Consider the following 24,013-nt stretch of genomic DNA (forward strand, 5'->3'; position numbering starts at 1 on the left):
AGTCTGGGTCACAACCTCATAAAAGAGTTTGATAAGGAAAGAGAGAGCAAAGCTGGCTTCCTTCAGCTGCCAGGCGTCTCGCTGACGGGCAGCAAAATGGGTTTGACTAGAGCATAGCGGGGCTGCTGCATTTCAGGAGTTCAGGTTTCCTCAGAGCGGGCGATAAAGCAGAAAAGCTGAAAAGTGTCTGCGGTCGCAAGCGTAGCTGCTTTTCTCTTGTCGGGCACGCTCTCCATTTGCTCCTCTGCTCCCCAGGGACTCGCCGTGCCCTCTGCGCCCTGTCTGAGACCCAGGACCTCCCTGCTGAGACCCATCACCTTGGCCCCTGTCCGGAGACACTGGAGGTGCGGCAGAAAGCCATTGGCAAGCTGTCGATTTTTAGCGTCATGGACTGCCCAAACATCACGATCCATGCTCCTAGCAGCAAAATCAAAAATGTAACGTGCTTTATCTTCCCTGCCTTTACAAGCATTGTCATCCACTGCCTGAAACAGATCTTTAAATAATGAATGCGCTGTCACGTCTCACGCTTTTTTAGCTATGAAATGTGAGACCAAGACAATATAAAACTCACCATCTCTCAGAAACATGGCTAATAAGTTTTTGCTTTCATCTGATATCACTTGCACTGGCCATGGCCCTCCCAGTCTGAACAGGGGCACGCGTGCTAAATGCCGCACGATGTAGGCGTCAGGGGGTGTCGGGGTGTCCTTCCCTGTTGTCCCTTGCAGAGAAAGCCACCGGGAGAAGCAGAGCAGCTCTGTGTTATGGAGGTTTCTAGCAAGTGGTGAATGAGGGTGCAAAGGTGATGTGAGATCTGCATAACCTGCATATGTCAATTTAATTGAGAGATGTAATGGCCATTTTACTTGCTGGCAATTTTGTATTCAATATGCACAAGGAGTATAAGTGCTACTAATGGAGAAGCCTTTTCAGTGATGGGTTACTGCTTTTTGAAAAAGTTGCATTGCACTCAACTGAGACTAATGTACTTAGGCTAAACTATGCCTTCAAAATGTGTCTAATTGTACATTTTTATGCTGGGTGAGAACCGTAAAAAAAAAGAAAAATGCCTACAAACCTTCAGTACAGCTTTGTACAAGAGAAGGCAGGGATGTGCCCCTTGGGCTGAGCGGTGCCGGGATCCAACAGCAGCAGCTCAAAAACAGCAGCTGGCGGGAGGTTTGCTCAAAGGCAGGAGAGGTTGGTGGGTACCCCAGTCACGCATGTGTAAGCTACTGACTCAGGAAGGTACCTCTGGAGATGTAGCTCTGGTAAATTGCCGTTGAAAGGGACTTTCTGTGCTATTTTACGTTAAAATAAAACCGAACCGCAGGATGGTCCCACCCGGCCAAGCTGTGCAGGAGCTCTTGGGGACGGCGCACGCTGGTCCGTGGCTCCCACTCGCCATCGAGGCGAGGAGGAAAGGCTGAGCTGAAGTGGTCCCGGAATGGTTTTGGCACAAGAGGAGGGCTGGGTGTGCACAGCAGCCGTGGTGCTGCGCAGAACCCCCTCCTCACCCCGGGGCTGGCGCTGGCTGCGGTCTCACATACCAAGAGGAGCGCGAGGGAGGTCCTGGCATCCTTGGACAGATGGACGATGGCCGTGGTGGGGCTTTCCCCGGATTGAGCCTCTTGCAGCCGCCTCCGGACATCCCTCCCAAGCAGGGCGATTTGGGGGCTGCAGAGCCCCCAGAGCATCCTGGGCACCCGTCTGACTAACACCATTGATGGGGCTTGTGGCACCATGAGTCTGGGCAGGAAAACGGTAAGGAAAAGAGGAATAAAAGCCATCTGAAGGGGCAAACAGGTGACTGTGGGTCTGCGAAGCAATCGAGCACCAGCCCGGCTTGCCCTGCCACTAACTCCATGTCCCAAACCTGACGTGGGCTCACGCTGGGCAGCGCTCGGTGCCTACACCTGCGTGCGCACACAAGGCTGTCCCCGTTTCTGTCCGTGCCTGTCTGCTTCTCAGGCGGCTCTGGCATCCCACCCCATGCCCCCAGTGAGAGGCTGGTGGGGGGGCTGCGACCCCCCCCAAAGCAGGCAAGGGCAACCAGAGTGCATCTTGCAAACCCGGATCAAACGTTTCTCTTTCACAAAAAAGAAAAAGCACTTTTTCTGCCTTTCCGTCTTGTGCTTACCATTTCAGGGGGACACCCAGTTGCTCAATTCCTCCCCCACACTGCAGCTATACGGAGGTGAACTTGCATTCTCCATTTTCGGTAGGACTCGTGGGGCAATTCACCTTTTTTTTTCTTTTTTTTTGCCATTTATATGTGATAATCACATTGGGACCTCACAGTTACTGCAGACTTAAGGATGCTGAGATATGAAATGCTGTCTCTAATGGTTGTAACATGGAAATCCTTAAAAACAGGCCTACTCATTTAAAGCTGTATCTATGGCTATAAGTTGTGATAGGTAAACTGTGGAAAATATATACTGTAGAAGTGTTTGTGAGCAGAGCTGTGGTTTGATCATGCTGCTGCCAGTTTTTTAAACTTCTATTTGGCTACTGCAAATTCTTGCTATAAATTCTGGCTACAGTAATCTGCATTCTTATTAACAGCTTGGTTTAAGAAAAGAGGGACATGTGGGAGGTAAAGGATTAAAGAACAGTACATGCATGCCTCAGATACCTCTTCTTAGCAAGAGCTTGCTTAAATGAAAAAACAACAAGAAGTCCTTATATCCTCAGGGGGGCTGGCTAGAAGCTGGAAAGGGAAAAAAATCACATGCAGCTGTGGGGTGATGGGCTGAGACATCAGGTGAAGCTGTTTGCAGTGAGCTAGGAAGGATTTAGAAAACAGTCTATGCTTTTGATAAACAGCCACATCATCACAGACGAAGATAATATGCCAGAAGAAAACTAGCTTAGGAGATATCTTCTAAGGACACCCATGGGCTGCTTGCAGAGGGGATGCTGTTGCCTGTGGTAGGGGACCGGGAGGTCGCTGCTCCCCGCTCCCCTGCCTACCCCGGCGGTTTCACCCAGAGATGCTCCTGTGCTAATGTGGAGCAAGGGGCAAAATGGCACCGTGGGCCTTCCCCCCCCCCCCCCCTCCCCCCCCTGGAAGTCAGGCTTGTGCCCATCCCCGCCAACGTGCAGCCAGATTGATGCTGAGGGGACCAATCCCCAAAACATTCTCTCATTTAAGGTGACCGAGGTGACCTTTTAAGTATCATAATGTACTTTTTATACTGTGATTTTTTTCTTCCAAGTTCTTGTAGCAGTTCTCCTGACACTGTTTTGGGTTTTTTTAAATTATTATTTCAAAAGTGACCCAACCATTAATGTCACCAGGTTTTAATTTCAGCTCAAATGCAGGTCTCCTCAGATTTGGAGGAATACCAGGCACTCTCATCTGGACAAATGTTATCCATTACCAAGAGAGCCTTGATGGAAATAAAGCGTATAAAATTTAACCTGGTAATTTCAGTGGCAAATGTCTTTTTTTACCGCAAGTGCCAGAAACACAACTATAGCTATATCTACATCGCACACTGGGGCTGGGATCTGGCCCAGCAGAGCTCTCAGCCTCTAATTGCTGTATCCAAATTAACAGACAGCCAGACCCCGCGTCTCAGCTGGGAGGCAGCAGCCACTAATGGCAAAGAGGCACTAAAGCACTTAAACCTTCTCTGAGCCATGCCTAATTGCGCAAAGGCTCCTCTCCTGGCCGCACTCGCGGAGTTTAAATGAACACGTTTTTGTTGTTGTTGTGCTGAAGCAGAAGGTGAGTATTTACACTGACAGGAGGAAGGAGGAACTTCACACCTGAACAGGGACAGCTTCTTAAGCCCCTTGGCTTTCTGCGGTAGCCATCCAGCCATTGATTCCAGGCTTTCTCCATGCAATATCCGAGAGGTTGGCATAAATCACCGTTAACATCTGACTTTGCTGTGCAATGGGCTAAAACTGCTCGCAGCCAGACATAGATGGGAGACAGTTTAAGAAGCTCTTCCTCACCTCCTCTTATTAAAGGCAGGGGCCAGTCTGCCTAAATTGGGATTAGAGGCTGACAGCCTTGCAATTACAGATTAAAATTGGACAGCAGAAGCTTCTTCCCACCCCCCCCAGCCCTTCACCTTGTCCTCTGGCTCGTCAGAGGTGGCTGCCGCCGAGGCAGAGGCACCCGAGCCGCTCACAAAGCAGCGGGGTCGCCTGCAGCCTGGTGCACCAGGCAGAAGGGAAACCCCCAAAAAAAGAAGATGCAGAAGGGAGACGGTGCTTAGCCCAGGTGCTGCGCTCTCCCCTGCGGCCCGGCGGTCCCTCCTGCCCAAACCGTCTCCAATTCGGGGAGGATCTGGTGCCGAACGCACGCCCCAGCAGCCACCCCCTCCCGAAGGAGCAGATGGCTCGAGGCTCTCGGGATGAGCAGTGTCCAGCTTCTGTGGGACGTGTGTGGGGGGTCCCTCTCTCCAAAACACCCCGGGGCCAAGGGAATGGGACACCTCCTGGCCACCGGCACTTTTAAAACTGAGAGCGCTCAGCTTCCCCTCCCTGCCTCGTGGGGAAGGTAGAACTACCGAACAGTCCACACTATCTGTCATTTAAAGAAGGTGGCCCTATGCATTAGGTGTCTCTGCTTAAAAAATGCGTAGGCAAACCAGATCTTAAGAGGACAGAGGTGCCTAGTATTTCCTCTTACTTAGTCTGGACCAACCTCTGGGTGTCTTTACAGCAGCCTAATTCTCCCTCCGCTGGAAATGGAGATGCGTAGGGCACCAGACCTTTCCCTCCAGGCTTGTGTGCAAGGGGTGTTAGCCCCGATGTTGGGTTACATTCCTGATAGCCACCCAACCTCTCCCGTTACTCCATATCATTGCTTTTGCAATGTGGATGGGAGGCAGTCTTTTTCTTGCCAAGTATTCTCTGCTCTTGGGGACCACGAGGATTTCAAGCCGTGCGCTAAGGGTTGGCACAGCGTGGAGGTGGAGGGTTAATCACACAGACCGAAGTGAGATTAAAGAAAGGCAATAGTTTGGGCTCAGTGATGTGTCATACAGACATGTGATATATGAACATACAGAAGTGGTAACTTCATAGCACTGTCCTTGTAGCATAGAGGACTGGTAGCTTTGTGCCAAAATTAAGGGCTTCTGTTTAAATGAAAGCTTTATCTTTGGGTATTTTTCCAGTTCTTCGTAAAATTACATTGTTCTTCAGTATCTGTCTTTTAATGGAACACATATAAAAACCAAAGACCATACGCTAAGGCTGATGACTGCAGAATTATTATTTCAGTTCCAGTAAGAGGCTTTTGAAGTCCCCATCATCCTCGAGATGCTGAGACAGTCAGGTCCTCTTGGCAGGCAGGTCCTTACTGTGATGCTCGATGGGGAGCAGCTGCCTTGTTGCTCCTACTCCATTTTCTCCCAATTTGTTGTAAACCTGAGCAATCTAGTTCTTGCTGTGCTTTTCAGGAAGGCTCCCTGGCGAGAGCACTTGCAAGGGGAGAAAAAGGCAATTTGGGCTAAAAGACTTAAAATCAGCTGCGAGCCAAGCTGCTGACATGAGTGGGAGTGGAGTGAATTCAGCACTCAAGAAAGTAACCACCACCTCACAGGCTCTGAAAGAACAGTTCATCTGCGAAACGGTGAGTAATAATTCTGGTTATATCACTGGCTGTCCTTGGAGAAAACTAAATATATCCTGCTCCTGATATCATTGCTCCTAAGTTTGCTCTTTAATTGCGCTTCTTGCATTTATGCTCAATAAAGCACCGATGCCTTCCCCAGAATTAGCCATGGAAATCAAGGAGGCCAGTCGCTCCAGTTGCTCCAGCAAGCATCTGCACTGGGTCCTGCTTGCTGACGCTGCTAAGCCCTGTCAGCATCCTGCTCCCTGTGTCTCTGTGCTTCTGCTGGAGCTGGACAGAGAGAGAAAAGAGGGAAACCTTGCAGAGTCCGTGTATTCACAGGGCACATTGGGCTACTTCTGTTGGTGCTCTCAGATAGCATCTCTGTCTCCCAAGGTATGATTAGCAGGTAGCTGTTTGCCTTAACCAGTTATTGCCGTGCTTGCTAAACATGTTTATGAACAAATAGTTTTTGGAATGAGCTGAGGTCTGCTTGCTTGGAATAGGGCATTATCACTGGGAGGGCGACCATGCACTCGCCTTGCTCCAGCACAAAGGAAGATGTGGTCACCCCTGCGCATTTTGGGGGCCTTAAATTGGGGAGAGGAATCTTGGAAAGAAGTGATGATTTACCTGGGTGACCACTGGATGTCATAATATCCCACAGTGCTGCCACAGCCTCATTTGTCCAGCAGCAGATGCAAATGTGATTTAAAAAGGGCATCGTGCTGCCAGAGCTTGTTATGGCCATGTTAAAAGCTGCGAGGGTAGCTGAGCTCCTTGGGTCTTAAAACAGGATGGGGATAAGTATGGAGAAGTGTGACCAGAGATCTGGAAGAAAAATTGATCGACTTGAGTTTTGTTGGGAGGGATGGGGAGGGCAGGGTGGCCTCCAGGCTGGGGGGTGCCTGCTGCTGGCCCCCCTTTGCCACAGGGAGGAGAAAGCATGTGTGGAATGGGGCTCCCTGTCAGGATCTCACGTCCACTGTCCAAGGCTGCTCCATCTCTCCCGTGTCCCCTTTGGCAGCTGGGGACTGCCGGCCGGTAACTTGTGCCAGGACATCACTTACGCCTTATAGCACATAACAACCTGCCAACCACATCTGCTTGCTCCAACACCTCAAATATTACTTGAACATTGAAAAGAATAGAGTCAAACCTCACACATGCCGACTGGGGAGACCCGAGAGCACTGCAAAGCCCTGAAGGACAGTGACCATGCTGGCTGGAGTACGGAAAGTGTTGGTATATGCTGGGAAAGTGTTGGTATATGCTGCTGGTGATGCTCACGGCATGCACCTCGGGAGAAGGGCTGGGAGGCACGCTTTCCATCTCCTACCCCTCATAGCCTGGGGTAGGAGCACTGGCCTTTTCCGTACCTGCGCTTTTCCACACCCCCCGTGTCTCACAGACACACAGAGTCCCAGCTACACATCACATACCGGCCGGCGGTGTGTGCCTCACGGGGCAAACCTCCGCTGTTCAGACTCAGCAGTGATTTCTTCCATAGTTGAAAACCAGAAAGGCCCTAAGCGAGGGCAGCCGAACCAACAAGCGGGAAGAGCGTTGGGAAGAGGGAGGAGCAGGGCACCTCTACGGGGGAACGAGATGCCTGCTGAGACCAGGGCAGCCACCTCTGGCCCCAGCTGTGCTCGCGTTATCCATCGCAGCAGCACCAGCACGCACAGCTGTCCAGGCAGCTCCTTAGATTTACCAGTTTAAGAGTACCAAATTCTCTCACCCTGCTGGGGAGCAGAGCTGGGCACACACTGGTGCAATTGCAGCTTGGCTCGTAGGAGCCCGGTGCAGTGCAGGGGAGGCACCAGTGCAGCCACAGGACCCACCTTTTGTTGTTGATTTTGGTCCTCCAGCAATTTTAAAGGCAAGAAGGGGCTGTGTATTACACACCAACTGTATCATGAGGTTGCTGCATCAAGCCTGTAACTTCTTGTTGAGCTATGACATGGCCTTTAAAAAGGCATCCAGCCTTGATTTCAACACCTTGAGTACTGGGGAATCGACCGTGTCTGCGCACCTCATTTTGAATCTCAATTAATTTAGTTTCTGTTTCCTGCCCAGAGGCTGTGCTTGCTATGCATGTGTTTGTTGGATTAAAGAATTTGCTATCAGCATTGATTTCATCATGAAGCTACACCTCAAATGGGACTAACCCAACATAGCCCTTTCTTTGCTAAGCCGAATAGGTTGAACATCGGGGTTTCTCAGTACGTTTGCTCCCGTAACTGTGTTTTGAAACCTGCATTTAACATCCATTTGAAGTGTGGGCACCCAAAGTGGACACTACTGTCTGGTACCGATCCCAACGGTGCTGCTTGCAGGAGCGACACCGCTGCCTTCTGCATAGGCGAAATCCCCATCCTTTGCCTGGGGACTGCCTGAGCTCTCTCACATCACTCTCTGCAAGCAGACAGGCGAATTTCATGGCTTCTCGTTGCTTTTTGATGCTGATGGGGCGAGGCTTTAGCCCTTTCCCTGCTCCCCTGTGTGTCTCCGCTCCTCTCCCTGTACTCCCTACAAGCTTGCACAGGATCAGCTTTTATTCAAGCTCCTGGGTGAGCTGCTTCAATTGACTCCAACAGCAGAAAACTACACAGGTTGAGTTTTTTTCTGAGGTAGTTTTCTGCAATTATGTGAGGGAAAGTGGCTCACAGGGGTCTGTCACTCACTGGCACAAGGCAAGCAGCAGCAGTAAAGGGTCTTTTTAAATGGGTTGTGCATCTTTGTTTGCAAATGCGTGGTCCCCCATGGCAACTGTGGGATGAATGGTTCCATCCCCATACCCAAAGGAGAAAACATAGTGACAGCACATCACGCTTACAAATCGCTGTCTGTAGGGACTTGCCCAAAGATTTTTGCAAAGATGAGCCTGTCCCCTTTTATACATACACAAAGAAGTTAAAATGACTTGTTTGGTGGCTCAGCAGTGAAGTCAGAACAGAGTCCAGCTGACACTGTGGAAGAACTATTTCACCAGCCTGTTTTTCCACCACAAGCTGCAGAAGATGTGTTTAATCACCCAGGATTTTGTATTGAGCCAGGTACAATCCTGGGCAGCTGCAACAAAACTAGCTCTTCTTCTAGCTTATAAATGCTGAGAAACTTCTCAGCATCCTCTTGCGAGAGAGAATAATACGGTGGATGCATTGTTATCATCAGCTATTCACAACGCATTGCACCTGGATCCCATCTTTACAGAGCCCTCAGTGCTTTAGATAAGACAGTGATAAGAAATATGAGTGTATGTTTTTGTATGTGTGTAAGCCTAGCTTTCAGGGCATTAAATCTGCCTCCTTGTGAAGAATTTCTTAAGAACTGTATGCCAGTTTATTATTCTTTGCTTCAACTCTGGATACTCGGTGAGTGACTACTTCCACCTATTTGTTCCGGAATTATGGCAGCTTTATTTAGGTGAAAAAAAGGAGCGCTGTGCTGTTTTATGAAGCTGTAATCCAATTCCCAAGTGGGTGAATACTCTCCAAGGCTGTGGAGTTTATCCTGATGATGCAAGGAACTGAGTTACTGACCAGAAAAATACTGGTGTTCCTGCTTATGTTGTTATGCTCCAATTCTTCAGTACTTGGGCTAAATAAATGTTCAAAGTATTTGTGGCATGAGAAGGAAGAGCACAGGGAGAGGATGGGAATGACAGTGAGGAGCAGACTGGCAGAAGGAGCTGGAGGTGGGGATATTTTGTTGTTTGCTTCTTAATTATTGCAGTAATCTCTTGAGGATATTCCCCGTCTTTCAGACAAGGAATGCACCTTCAGGTAAAGTCCACTGGCTCTGGGTTAGACTTCAGCTAAACAATTTCCATAGGCCCAAAGAGCTGAGAGGTAAAGGCTATTCACAGTTGGCAGAGTCCAATCTGTAGCTGAACATCCCATGGGATAATAATTCTCCAGCTCTTGCACTGTGCAGGTTCAGGGCTCCTTGCACATGGTGTGGCGCAGGCCGGCTTTCTCTGCTTTGCTTTGTCGCCCTGCTTGCTTTTGAGAGGGATCTTGAACTGATTTTTTTGTTTTAAATATTAGGGTTTTGATATAAATGTGCAGGTCGTACGACTATGCATTATGCAACAAATAAACACCTACCTGGTGGCTGCATGTGCAAGCTGAACTTTGCAGCCCTCAGTACTGTTGGGGTGCATAGGGTGCAGCTCGGGACTGGGGCCATAGTCTTTAATTAGAGGGATGTTTATTACTTGACAAAAAGTCCTCCCAGTAAAACAAGCTAGGAGTGAGACCAGGCTTTTATAGCGGATGCCTGAATTCACTGACTCTCCTCATCTGTTAATGTATGTTCCAGCCTGCAAGAAATACAGTGCTGAGAACTGTTACGGTCCCTGTCTTGTTCTGAGGCTTTGTGCATCTCTGCTGGCAATGTTTGTGCAAGCCCAGTTGGAGCTAGTTTGGATTAGGTATATAAACGGCAGCTTACCTTAAGCATTGCATAGATGGCGATTGTATCTTAGGGCCAGCTTATTTCACAACACTGGGGGAGGATGTTTTCTGCAGGCCGTTGGTTTAATACCTCGCTCTGATACCGTCAGGCATGGACATCATCCATCACCTCTGCGCTGACCTGAGGGCAGGATATTCCCTCTAGGATTGGGGGGGGGGGTCCTAGGAACCAGAGGTTAGCTGGTTGCTTCTCAGCCCCAGCTCCTGGAGTCAGGTGAATTTTGAGGGGTCGGGGTGGGGGGGTTGCCCTCTAGCCACTACAGAGACAGCCACAGCTCACGGTTCAGCCCAAAGATTCAGGACAGAAGGGAGAAAATCTGTAGCTGTTGCCAGAGGTGGCCAACACCTCAAAAAGAGCCTGCAGGGAACAAGACTCCATTTCGTGAGTTTGCAGAGCACTGGAATACTAACTAAAATTACAATGAATTAAAAAAAAACAGATAAATATTACCTCTTCCAGCATACTTACATATTCATTCCTGGTTTGAGCATGCAGATTTGATTCTGGCCTCCTTTTTCCTTCAGACTACTTAAATGTTCAGGTTCACTAAGCCCTGACAACACTTAGGTCCTGTTGGGGTTGATATGAAAAAGCATTCGATAAATGTACTGTCTTTACTGTTTAGTCATTATTTAATAGTGTTTATCAAAACTATCAATCTGGTAAAAACACAATTGGCTGAAAAAGCTCCATGTTAAAATTCTTACCTATGTAATATACATAGACGTATTTACATAAATCCCAATTCTAAAGCAGTTAAATAAAACTCACTGACAGTGGGACGAAAACCAGGTTTAAATATGAGCTGTCTTCCGTATTTACATCAGTGTAGTTGTAGCCTCTGTTTAGACCACAGATTTTCTTGTTTGGGCAGTATAGTGCTGCTCACTCACACTTACCTGAGTGTTTGAATCCATACCAGTGAACCCAATATCAGTTTGTCTTAATGTGTTTATTGTGACCATTTGGTCAACCCCCAAGTTCACTTTCTTACCGAAACAAGAACCATCTGATCTCCCTGTTGCAGTAAGCGTAAGTAAGCCTGGCCGTGGTACTCCAGTGTTACGCCAGCAGGAGGCTGCGTACTCAGGCACCAAATCTGTTGTTGACTTTATCTTCTGCTGGTGGCTCATTAGTACCTTTCAGAAGAGCAGTAGTGTCCCAATTGCTCGGCTAGGAACGCTTTAGAAAATATTTTTTTTTTTTTTTTAAATAAAATTAAGCAATTAGTCCAGGAGCTATTTAAACTTACCATTTGGTTTTCTAGGGTGGCACAAGAATCATGTTTAAGGTATGATTCATTTATCTCTTGGTGACAAATCCATGTAACTGACGTGCAATTTTGAGGGTAGATGCAGGTGCTTATTCAAATAACAGTCACGGATAGAAGATATGTACATTAATTACCTTATGACAGCTGCAGCCAGATTTAACAAAACATTTCTCCACCTAGAATAAGGTAAATAAACGCTCTTGCTCCGAGGGGTGCTTTTGGCACGGTACTTTCCACACGCCTGAGAAGCACATCTTCTGATAACCAGTGCCGCTGGTGATCGCAAAGCATGTGCGAGGAACAAGTCCCGGTGAAGCTGTTTAAAGGGATGAAAGAAGATGTTGGCACTAGCTGGGAGCTGTCCTGGATTAGTATTCATCACTGCTCTGGTCCTTTTTTCATTGACCTTGCCACTGAGTCAGTAGTTACACTTAAATATGCTGTCTCAGTGGTGAGGCAAGAGCTGACAGTGGTAGCCTTAGTCAGCCCCAGTGTCATTAGTCTGTGTCAGAAAAACCCTCTACCAGACAAGTGAGGGTGAAAACCACATGGTAATATTTATAGAGATACATGCTTTGTGACAAATGACCACTGCCTCAGAAGTGAAAGCTGAATAATAAGTAAATCTTCACCTTAAAATAGAAGTAAAAGGGATCACATGGGTATTCAAGCGAACGATGAAGGTAAACCTGAAAATAAGGGGCTCCAGGCAAAAGGAAGAGGTTCCTGGTGCAGGACTTTTGGGGCGAAGGGAGAGATGAATAAGCTGGTAGGGAGCTAGCTGGTGGCTGTCACAGCCACTGGGAATGGCAGGGTGACCCTGCAAACCCTGTTCCCCGCACAGACCGAGAGCTACGCCTGTTTGCAAGAGATACTCAAGCTGAAGTGCCCTTGGTCTCACCAGACTGAGCCCAAGGTCTAGGCTTTTCCGCATGTTTTGAGGGTGATGTAGTCACCTCAAGCTTAGCTTCTCTGTATGTATAATACATGGGAACAGGTTGCCCAGAGCAGTTGTGGATGCCCCATCCCTGGCAGTGTTCAAGGCCAGGCTGGATGGGGCTTTGAGCAGCCTGGTCTAGTGGAAGATGTTGGACTAGACGACCTTGGAGGGTGCCTTCCAACCCAAACCATTCTACGATACCCTGGTGTTGTCCACGCGCAGGTGTGTAACCCGCAGATGTCCAGGTGCCTGGAAATGAGACCCCATGGGTGCTTCATGGAGCTGGCTTAGGAGGAAACAAATCCCTTCGGGCATGCCTGCCTCCTTCCACTAACTGGAGGCAGGACCAAGTGGATGAGCTCAGACCATGGGTCAGAGCTGTGGGTGGATAAAGAGAGGGCCCTTCCTCCCCCAGCCTTCAAGGGTACCTGCCTTTCTCCTCCAGTGGATGGAGGGACTTGACGTTTTGGCCACTGATTTTCCACCCTCTGAGATGTAGGCACACGGTAGGTCCCATCCTGAGCAGATGGATTTCAGTGCATGGTTGCGAGGAACCCTGCGATCTGCTGGGCTGGATTGCAGAGGGGTCTCTCCAGCTTGTGAACTTGCAGGTGTCCCCAGGGTGGAGGAAAAGCACAGTTCTCTTAGGGAAACAACACTGTAAACAAGATGGGAAAATTTATCGGAATGACCTGTATTTATGAGCCCTTTTAGGTGTCTGAATAAATTTAGATTATGTAGAGCTAGGGCAGATTGTTTGAAAATGGATCCTGTGAGTAGATAAGGGGCTCTCTAATCTCCTAATTTGTTGCTGTGGGTGGCAGGCATCTGCCTGTAAATTTTAAAGGGCAAAGGTAATATTGAACGGACAGTGTAAAAACAGCTGGATCAACAAGACACAGCGAAGGCTTCATGACATGAGGAATAAGTCACATACATCCCTCTTTAGCTCTCTCCTCCATGTTCATCTCGCAATGTTTGTTTAAGCCAATACGTTGCATTATCCTTGTGTAAATGGAGGATATTTTTGTACCACATCCTTTGATGTGGGCATTGCTTGGGTGCAACTGAGACAGATTTTCAGCTGTGTCAGTTTTTAACTACACATGTAGCTTAGAGATTACTAAGCATTAGGAAGGAGCATTAATGCTTGTCAGTTCAGGAGCAGGTCCCACAGGTGGTGAAGATATCTCTCCAGCAGCTGTCATCCTGCGGGCTGCCACTCACTTTAATCTCCCTGTCACCTATATTTCTCAGGAACTTGGCAGTCCCTCAATTTTGCTGCCGAAAATGATGTGCTTCAGAAGTTTCATGGAGAAATTTAATAGTTTGGTTACATTACAGACAGGAATCTCCCATAAATTGTACTTCTGAATTTCCTTAATATTTTTTTAATACCTCATTTAGGGCATCAGTCACAGCGTGTCCCTTCTCAGAGCTATGGCAAATTAAAGGGGTCTAATGAGAAATCTTTTTTGGACAAGCTCCTCTAAGGGTCATTCAGAAAAGTTCTCCAGCAAACTCAGAAAGTTTGGAGAGGTACAGAGCCCTGACACTTCAAATGAGCACGAAAAGGTCTCGGGCATAAGCAACCCCTCTGAACAGCTCCTCCAGCTCTTAACTGTGTGTGTGTGTGTGTGTGTACCTATGTTGACACACTGGAGTCTTTCTCTGCCTGCTTATTTTATTTTTTCCTCTTAACTTTTCATACTTTTTTCAAACCCTGTAAGCTCTTTTTTTTTTTTTCCTTTTTTCCTGTAACTCACCAGGCTCTTTCTTTTTAGGCCTAGAAAGGGCTCCTGTCATCCTTCCCAATTCCCTTCTTGCTGCTCTCTGGCGCCCAAAGCCAAATCCTAGCAGACTTCCCTCCCTTGGCCTGCCCTGCACTCCCCATGCAGGGGGGTCCCATCAGCACTTGGCTTGCACAAGTGAATTGACCCCTTAAGTGGGGTGTATGTCCCTGTGGGTGTGCGCAGGGAGGGTGGGATGCTCCCTGAGAACTGGGATGGGGGCAGATCCTGGGACACCCCAGCTCTCATGTACCACATATTCAAGCTGGGGCTTGTCCTTAAGGGTTTTTACACTTACTCTTATTTCTTCACAGTTCCATGTGTTCTATTATATATTCTCTCAATATATAGAAGGAGACATATAGGATATTCTATATTCTTCTTTTCTGCACAACTGTAGCCTCTCATTTAGCAAGGCACATGAATATAAACCAGACTTCTTAAACTAGGTTACCTGAAGATAATGATGATTCAGAGGACATATTGTAAAAATTCACCAAAAAGTGCCCTGCAGATATACTGTAAAAAATTGTCATGATATCAAAACCTACGCCTCTTTTTTTGACAAATTTTTCATATAGAAATAACTGTCAACCTACAGATGAGACACAGTGGACCAGGTTCATCATGTCAAAGCCTGAACATTGAAGTCAGAAGTGTGGACACCACTGGCTCCCTGTTCTAAGGCACAGTTCATCTGCCCTCCCTTGGGGTCAGGGATTAATTGGGCTCTCCAACCTCCCATTTCTCCCTGCTGACTGTAAAAACACCCTAGACAGCTATCTCAGAGCTAGGCCTATATGTTATCTGAAGTTAGTTGAGAAAATTTTACTCAGAATGACTGCTAAGAAAAAAACGAAAATTTAAAATAAAACAAAAAGGGATGACAAAAAGACACTTTTTTTTTTTTCCAGAGGACAAAAACCCAGTTCCTTTACAATAAGTGGGGCAAAAATAGTCACCTTAAGAGGGTGATACATCTCAATGTAATGTAAGATATATATTTAAAACAGGTGAGATGAGAATGCTCTTTGTATTCTAAGTATGTGAATAAGCCTAAAGTGCTGGGACAGTGAGATACACTCCGTTTTGCAGTGCAGAAATGAGACACGCAAATCGTCTAGAAATATCAACATCTTAACAGCAAAATTTACGCAAGGAAATATCCCAGACTTGAATAGCCTACCCTTGAATAGACATCCAAATCCATTTCATTTATCATTATCATTATCATTATCCATTCTCATTTATCACACAGGCAAATACAGCTTGTTTCCATTGCACACAAAAAAAGAAGCTAAATAGCTAGGTGCTGCAGATATTAAATATAAATAAAACAGCATACTTAGAGACTAGTCTTTGAATCAGTAGTAAAACCTTATTAATTTGTATATAGCAGAAAATTATATCTGAAAAATATAAAATTTTTGAAAACTGCTTCAGAAGATTTTGCACATTGCCACACTTATTTTTGTAACAGTTGTTTTTTGTCCTGAAAAGTGATTTCTGTTCAGCCAACTTCTGTCCCCAAGTGTCACGCTATTTTTATTCTGCAGGAGAGAAAAGGAACAAGTAAAATGTATATTCATATCCAAAGGAAGAGGCTTCAACACAACATAGCGCTGTTATTTTAAGAGAGTTGTATTTTTGCATTAGGCACTGCTTCCCCGTGCATGTGTATCTGCATATGTGTGTTTATGTGTCTCTATACACACAAATGATAAGTAGCTACATCGTTTACATTTTTATGGCTGAAGCCCTTGATTGAATTTTCATAATGCCAGGAGGGCCCATTTGGGATTCAGGTCCTGCTGTGCAAACACTCACTAAGACATCTGCCCCAAAGAGCTTGTAACTCTAAGAGGATAAAATGTGGCAGGGGAATTAATTAGGGGGAGATGAAGTGACTCTCTCTCTTTAGATGGGAGGGTCAGTCGGCTCCAGGACCAGAACAAGCACTGATTTATTGGTAAATCAGCAGCACCAGCCCGGCTTTATACTGGGCTCCCGGCCAGATTGTCCCTCCCGCTTCTGCTGGTGGGTGGCAGAATGTCCCTGGCCTCAGCTGAGCTGCACAGCGATACCATCCCCTCCCAGAGAAGGTCCCCCATGGTATAAATCAGCCCTGGTTTTCCACATGCACACCTGCTAGGAATCACGCCCGAGACTCATGTAAAGAAAAGGTTTTGCTGTTGTTGGACTTCTTTTTGAGGTAGGAGGGGGGAAGAAAATGTTTCCCTGCTACAGGCTTGTTTCTCCATCACACGTAAAAGGAAGGGCAGGTATGAGGGGGATCTGGAACCCCTGTGTCTGTCCCCACGGGGACATCGCTGTCAGCCGGGAACACCCAAGGAGCGGTGAGCTCTGGGACATCCCCACGCGCCGCTTCTCCCGACTCTGCGTGTCAGCCTGCTGAAACGCTCTCCCAAAACGCCAGCATCTCCATGCCTGAAGTCCAGGCCTGTATCTCCAACACGCGGCCACAGCCGGGCACAGAACGAGGGAGGTCGCCTTGAGCACTGGATGAGGTGACATGAAAAGCGAGGCACAGGGACATCCCTGAAGCCCCAACCCTCTCTGGAGCCAAAGTGGCAGAGCCAGCCTGAAAATCAGGCACCTGCGTTTGCTCAGGACGAGGAGGCTTGGTTTGCATTGGTGACTCTTGCGGAAGATTTCTACCTCTGTATTTATATTGTTTGTCAGCCCTGCTGGTTTCGGGATGAGCCAGACCACCACTGCTGATCTACTCAGGTCAGCCCCGCTGTGGGTAGTGGAGGAGAAACACGGTGGTACAAATGCAGCCATTTTTGGCCTTTTCTGTTGCCCCCGTGTTTCTGTATCTCTGGTGAGAGAAAGAGTTAAATGGACTGCTTTCTTAACAGACTGCTTTCTTAAGCCTGCTCAAGTCACTTTTGAAGAGCGGTAGGAACTGTACCTTCTGTCGTGGTTGTAGTATGCAGCAATGAGAATAAAAGCTGCAAACTGGTGTGATTGTCCACTGTACCTCCACTGGTGGATTTACATAAAATTCAGAAACCCCTAACACCCTCATTTCCTTCTACTACAAAAAACACATGATTTATTTTAGTGTTGCCACCATCCCTGTGATGCTGGCCCAAGATGTCACAGGAGTTTGGGAAGGCTTTAAATGATAGAATCAAAATTTCAGCGTCATTTGTGGCTAATGCCTGAACCCCTGTTTCATGTTCTCAGCTTAGTGTATGTGCTTTCTTGCAAGTTGTCATCCTTGTCTCTGTTCCTCAGGGTTTGCATATGCAAACCCATGAGCAGCCACTGAGGTTAATGTTTGGGTAGGTTTTATAAAGTGTAAATCTGCTGATGGATGTGTGGGTGTATTCTAAACGGCTATTTGCATTGGATTTGTACATATACAAAAAGAAAGGTTACTGGCAGTCATAGTTTTTAAATACAGTGCTTAAATAATGGTATATTTAATTGAGGTTCAGGTTTACTCCTTGGCAATGGACACAGTTGGTGAACTGGCACAAACTTCTCCACTGCAGCTGCAAGACCAAATAGCATTTTGTATGTCCATCCTTGTGCGGTTACACTTCTAAACCAAATGTAACCGGCTGACTTGGTTTTGTGGGTTGCTCTACAAAGTCTTTGTGTGCAGTGGTTTCGTTCCTCACAGCCGTGCTGGGCATGCAAAGCCACCCATATCTCCTGCTCCCCATGGGGTCTGCAGAGGTATCCCAGAGCACAGCCTGCCGGAGAAAAAAGAAAACAATATTAAAGAAGCAAAAGGAAAGGGGGGTGGGGGGGTGTCATATTCATTCAGAGAAGACGAAAGTCTCATCAAAGTTGAGCTGCATTTTCCTCTCCTCCCCATTTCTTTGTCCCTTATGCGCTCCCATGCATAACACATATAGGTCTGCAGTAAGTTCAGGCTATTTCCTTAGGTAGGCTTGGACTACCTGCTGGGCTCTTTAAGCATCCTAAAAATAGATATTTCTCCCTCCTTAGAGATGGGGATCAAATGAGGTGCCTGTGTTGTGGAGCCCTTTTTCACTGGCACAGTTGCGAAGTCCCCGAGCCCCACATTGCAGACAGGCAATGCCGGCCAATCTGCCACAGTCACACTGCTGGCACCGCCTGGGTTTTTCCTTGAATGGGTTTCTCCTGTGTTTGTGTAAAAAGGTTTCTCACACTGCTGCAAAGATTCCAAAGATCGGCCTGAAGATGAGAGCAGAACACGTGCAAGATGGTACACAGTGATACTCCTAAGACAGACTTACTGTTTGCTTTACAGGAGTGATCGCTGTTGGAAGGAATTATTTTAGGAACTGTCATGTTTGTTTTAATAAGACACCAGAGAAATTCTGTACTGGCTGAGAAAAAGTCATTCTTGTCCTCTTCTAGTACGTCGTTTCCTCCTGTGCATCGGCGCAGGCGGGCGCTGAGGTTAGAGGTATGGATCTGGGCCTTTCCTGAGAACAGTAAACCACATATTTTGACTTTATGTCTTTGCGGTTTGTATGTGGATGTGCTAATGCTCTGGCCTTGTGTGAACATTACAAACATAAGCAGTAAATGATCACAGTATGATACTTACTGAAGGATTGGTGCCTTAACCATAGCAGATGGAGTATATAGACCTGTCCTTTACTCCTTGAACGTGGTTAGTTTCTTTCTCCTGAAGGCCAACACATTAGAGGTTGATGGAAGAAATCTCAAGCCTCCGCACTGTAGCAGTTCTGACAAACTTACAAGAACGTTTAAAATTAAAGCTAAAAAGCAAATATAACTCTCAGAGCTGTCCAATAAATAGTAAAATATGAATATAACTGACCTGTTGACCGTATCTGCGGTGATGTAGATCTTCAAATACAAGGATCATGTTCTGCTGTTGGACCTGACTGTCATGTCAGCTGGTAGCAGCTTCTTGATGACATTTTTATAAGGTACTTCCCTTTTTTTACCCTAGCTCAGCTGAGGATTAATTGTAATGAGGTGAAGGGAGAGTTGAATGGATGCTGACAACTTCACAGTAACCTCGACTACTGTCTTTGGTTGGCTAACGTCACACCATAAGACACCGGGTTAGGGATGAGTCTGCCAACAGTTATGGCCCTATAGCGATCAGCGTGGCAGACACGCAGAGAAGCAGCGGGAGTCGAGGGCAGGAGAAAAATGCAAGTACGTACCCACAGAAGACATGTAAAAGGGGTAGGTTATTGCAGCATGGAGCAATAGGAAAGTGAGAGGCCAGTATTGATCAGGCAGGACTCTTCTGTAGATCTCTTTTTCTCTTTTTTTATGACTTCAATTGAAATTGTAAATGTACCATTTATAATAAAGTAGCTTATGGGTTTGTTCTTCACAGTTTGTAGAAAAATATGAGAAACCAAGATCTGGTTCATCCCCTTGCCAGCTCAGGATGATACCTGCCCAGATCATTCCAGGCAACGATGCTATACTGAAGATGTTCCAGTCATCTTGCATTTAAAAAAAGAGTACATAGCCTGGATATAAGAACAAAGCAATGTGATGAGTAATTTATCCAGAAAATATCAAGTAGAGCTGAAAGGGGACTAATACAGAGCTTCATTCAAAGTTGAAAGCAAAACCTGCTCCTTTATTGTTGCAAAACCAGAGGCAGTTCCTTTTCTATCTATCATCTCAAACACCAGAAGAACCAGACTCCACAATGTAGATGTTAAGGTAGGACTCAATTGGAGTGAATAAAACTCTTGTGTCTATATGCAGTAGAGGCTTAACAGATAATGTATCAGCAGCCTGATTTTGCTAAAAAAAACTTTGTGGTTTGTTGATTGGACACCCTAAACTGAAAAACCAGCTAAGATGCCATGTTCAGAATTGCCTTCTCGTGGTAGATCAGCTGCCTCTGGTGTCTCAGGAGCAAGTGGCTGTGAGCAGCACTGGAAGTGGGGTAGAAAAGGTGGTGTTGACCCTTGGAGACTGGCAAAACCAATGTAGCCTGTGGGGTGGAAGGCATTTTCTTTACATTTTTTTGGATGTTTGCCTCATGAAACATCTCTCCAGGCCTGCGTTAGGTGAGCTTCGCTCTTCACCTAAATTGCTTATCCACAATTTGAGGATGGATAGTGGTCACAGAGGAGAGGAGATCATGCTGCACCATGCAGTTTTAAAAGTTACCTTGATGAATACTTAAGGATTAAAATCAAATGGACTATTTCTGCCAGAAAATGTCTTCCTCCTCTGCTTTCTGCCAGAACTTTTCCTTCACAGCCCATCTTCTACCCTATCCCAGACAAACACTGTTCTTCCTTTCCCCATCTTGCTCCTTCCTATGTCAGTGATGGTTTCTTATCTCCTCTCATTCCCTCAACACACCCGTTGCTTGCTGTTGCTTGTTGTTCTCCCCAGGCTGGCCCTGAGAGAGGCCACAGAAGAGTCACAGGCTGTCTGCCAGTCACTCAGGCGTGTGCTTAATGGGAATGGTGGTCTGGTGGTCTTGGTCTGGTGGTCACTTGAAGACCAGGCCATGCATAGAGGGATTGGATAAGGAGAACGGTCGCATGAGAGCCTTGCAGCAGCATGTGTTGCCATTGATTAATGGACATTTTGGAGTGGAGACCAAAAGTAATGAAACATGAAATAAGGTTGTTATAAAAATATATTGGAGGATTCACTCTGTGGTTATACTTTTGGGCTCTGAATATTATGTTGTTAATAGTTTTGCATTGCTGTTGGTTGGGTACCTCAGCTGGTCCTGGGACCTCTCTAGATGATATCTGCAAGTACTGGACTCACATTTTCCTCTGAGTCTATTTTTTTTTCCTGTGAGACAGCCCGTATTGCCTGTCAGATGTGTTATTACTCAAAGCTGTTCCTCACCTGGTGTGACCAAGCAGAGCTTCACTGAGTAAAGAAATGGGTGAAAATGACTTTGTATTTTCTATGGCTTGCAGAGAAGGACTTGGCAGTACTGGTGGATGAAAAGCTGGACATGAGCCGGCAATGTGTGCTCTCACAGCCCAGAAAGCCAATTGTGTCCTGGGCTGCATAAAAAGAAATGTGGCCAGCAGGTCAAGGGAGCTGATTCTGACCTTCTACTCTGCTCTGGTGAGACCCCACCTGCAGTACTGCGTCCAGCTCTGGGGTCCTCAGTATGGGAGAGACATGGACCTGTTGGAGCAGGTCCAGAGGAAGGGCACAAAAACGGTCAGAGGGCTGGAACACCTCTGCTGTGAGGACAGGCTGAGAGAGTTGGGGTTGTTCAGCCTGGAGAAGAGGAGTCTCCAGGGAGACCTGATTGTGGCCTTTCAATACTTGAAGGGGGCTTAGAAGAAAGATACTGTTTAATAGGGCCTGTAGCAATAGCACAAGGGGTGATGGTTTAAACTAAAAGAGGGTAGATTCAGACTAGATATAAGGAAGAAATTTTTTACGATGAGGGTTGTGAAACACTGGAACAAGTTGCCTAGAGAAGTGTTATGTGCCCCATCCCTGGAAACATTCAAGGTCAGGTTGGACGGGGCTTTGAGCAACCTGATCTAGTTGAAGATGTCCGTGCTCGTTGCAGGAGGGTTGGACTAGATGACCTTTAAAGGTCCATTCCAACCCAAACCACTCTGTGATTCGATGACTCTGGCACATTTATGCATCCATTCACTTCTCACCTCTGGACTAAAATTAATGCAGAAATTACAGTTAGTAGTATGGAAAACATTTAAGGAGTGGTCTTGTATTATTGCACCATTAATCTTCAGGCAATCGCTGAAGGCACTGAACAGGGTCTTATTGTGTAAGCCCCCCTTTTAGCCACCTCTGGAGAGTGATCCATCCCACCCTGCGCTAAGCTGGGCCTCAGCTGTGTAAAGGCAGGCATGAACATTTGGGTCTGTGTCTGATCTACTTACCTTTTACGGTCAATGGAGGGAAACAGGCACTTCTAGGTCATGATTCATCTTGTCCAAATGTAGGCATCAAGAATAATTAGGTGAATCACACTCTGAAACTGCTTATTTCTCTCCATTAGAATGGAAAATTATAAAGGGAGAACAAGGTGATTAGCTTATATGCATACACCTACCCCATCAGTGTCTCCAGGGAGGTGAGATGAACCTCCTACAGGTCTAAGACAGGTGTGATGAATTGCCCTCTGGAGGGTCTTACCCCCATTGCTTAGGAAACAAGTCAAAGGCAGGCACCTAGCTTAGACTAGACACTTAACTTCTAAGTTACTAAAATTAAATTAAATTACTCCCACCCTGAATCTGTATATGCCACTAATAAGCAACTGTTTTTTTCTGGAACTGTTGTCTCCAAAAGAGGTATCAAGGATTCAGGAAAAAAATGCAGAGAAATTTCTGAGAAGCTTCACATTAAATTTTTTAATATTTTATTGAAAGCTTTTTATTTTAAATTATAAGTTTTCTCTTTTGATGATCCATTTGTAACTCCAAAACACAGAACAGATTAACTCTCCTTTGGCGCTGGCAGGGTTAACCTGAGTACTCTGATGGCAGGGAGGCTGTGACTGGCTGGTTGAGGGCTGGTTTGGACCCTTCCTCCGTGACTCTTTGATGGCATCAGTCTCTTCAAGTTCTTGTTTGTCTGAAACTTGAGGAGCGAGAGGATCGCCTGCTGGAAGTTGTCTCCCGTCACTACGTAGAGCAGTAAGTTTCCAAAAGTATTTAACGCTGCTAAAGGTTTAGCTATAATGAACATAAGAAGGATTGTGTTCTTCAAGTGGCAGCTAACCAGTCGTACTCGGAGCTCCAGCCGAATCCCTCGAAAGATGTGGTAGGGGAGGAAGCACACATAGAAGACCACCAAGAGGATGACAGCGAGTCTGCGAGCCTTTAGCTTGTAGCAAGCCCGCGTGTGGGGCCCGATAGCCAAGGTGTAAATAATGAGCGTGTAGCACAGAGTCACCGTCAGCAAGGGCAAGAAGAAGGCCAGGCCAGTCAGCAGCCAGTTATACCACCGACTAGTGTCAAGGTCCTCAGCGGCAGCCAGGTCCGGGCAGATCGTCCTGTTCTGCGTCTGCCTCGTGGCAATCAAGATGCCCAAGGGGCTGACGGCTGCCAAGGAAATCGTCCAAACTACTGTGCAAGTCACCACTGCCCATCTCCGGTTTTGAACAAAAAAGCATTTAATTGGGTGGACAACTACAAAAAAGCGGAAGATGCTGAAGCAGCTAAGGAAGATGATACCGCTGTACATGTTGAAGTAGAAACAAAGGTGAACAAACTTGCACATGAAGTCTCCAAAAATCCAGTTATTTCCATTAGCAGAGTAGTGTATAAAGAAAGGAAGCGTGGCTACATATAATAGGTCAGTGATAGCCAGGTTTAACATCATGATGGTGCTGCTTTTCCAGGGCCTCATCTTGACAAAGTAAACAAGAATTGTCACGATGTTGCCTGGGAAGCACACCAGGAAGATTAGGCCGTAAAGGATGGAGACATAGGATTTCACCTGTAAGAAATCTTCATCCTTGCAGCTTGTCAGCGGGTGTGCGCAGCCTGGCAGGGTAGTAAAATTGCTGGTGCATTCAGATGCCATGTTTGCAGAAATCTTCTTAAAGCTTTACAAAAATCAGATGTTTAGTTTTAATTGATTTGTTGGGACAAATGCATTCAGTTAAATCTTTTGGCACTGGAGCAAATGTCGTGTGTTTGACAAGGCGTAGTAGAGGGAGGGAATGGGGATTTGCTAACGTACCCAGCTCTGACCTAGATAACCCCACTCAAATCTTTAATTTCACCCTTCCCTCTCCTTTATGTTTAATTTTGATAATGATTAATTTTACTCTTGCTTTATTTAACCTCCTACGTTGAAGAAGATAATTACTGCTTATCTGCAAACCTTCAGGAATAGGAAGCACACATTTGGAGAGCTAGAGCACGTTTGGGCTTAGATTTTGCAAAACCGTGAATTAGTCTTAGCCTTTCAGAAAGTAGAACCGTACCCATATCTTATCTTCATTA

At 46.5% G+C, this 24,013-nt stretch overlaps 1 protein-coding gene across 1 annotated transcript; it reads right to left on the reverse strand.

The window, feature by feature from the left end:
- Positions 1 to 22,496: 22,496 nt before the first annotated feature.
- On the reverse strand, positions 22,497 to 23,588 carry LOC104838548 (2-oxoglutarate receptor 1-like). Its single transcript, XM_010578334.1, has one exon. The coding sequence runs from the start codon at positions 23,586 to 23,588 to the stop codon at positions 22,497 to 22,499; it is 1,092 nt and encodes a 363-aa protein (XP_010576636.1).
- Positions 23,589 to 24,013: the final 425 nt, after the last annotated feature.

This window comes from Haliaeetus leucocephalus, unplaced genomic scaffold (genome assembly GCF_000737465.1).
Source record: "Haliaeetus leucocephalus isolate CR32 unplaced genomic scaffold, Haliaeetus_leucocephalus-4.0 Scaffold626, whole genome shotgun sequence".
Lineage (NCBI taxonomy): Eukaryota > Metazoa > Chordata > Aves > Accipitriformes > Accipitridae > Haliaeetus > Haliaeetus leucocephalus.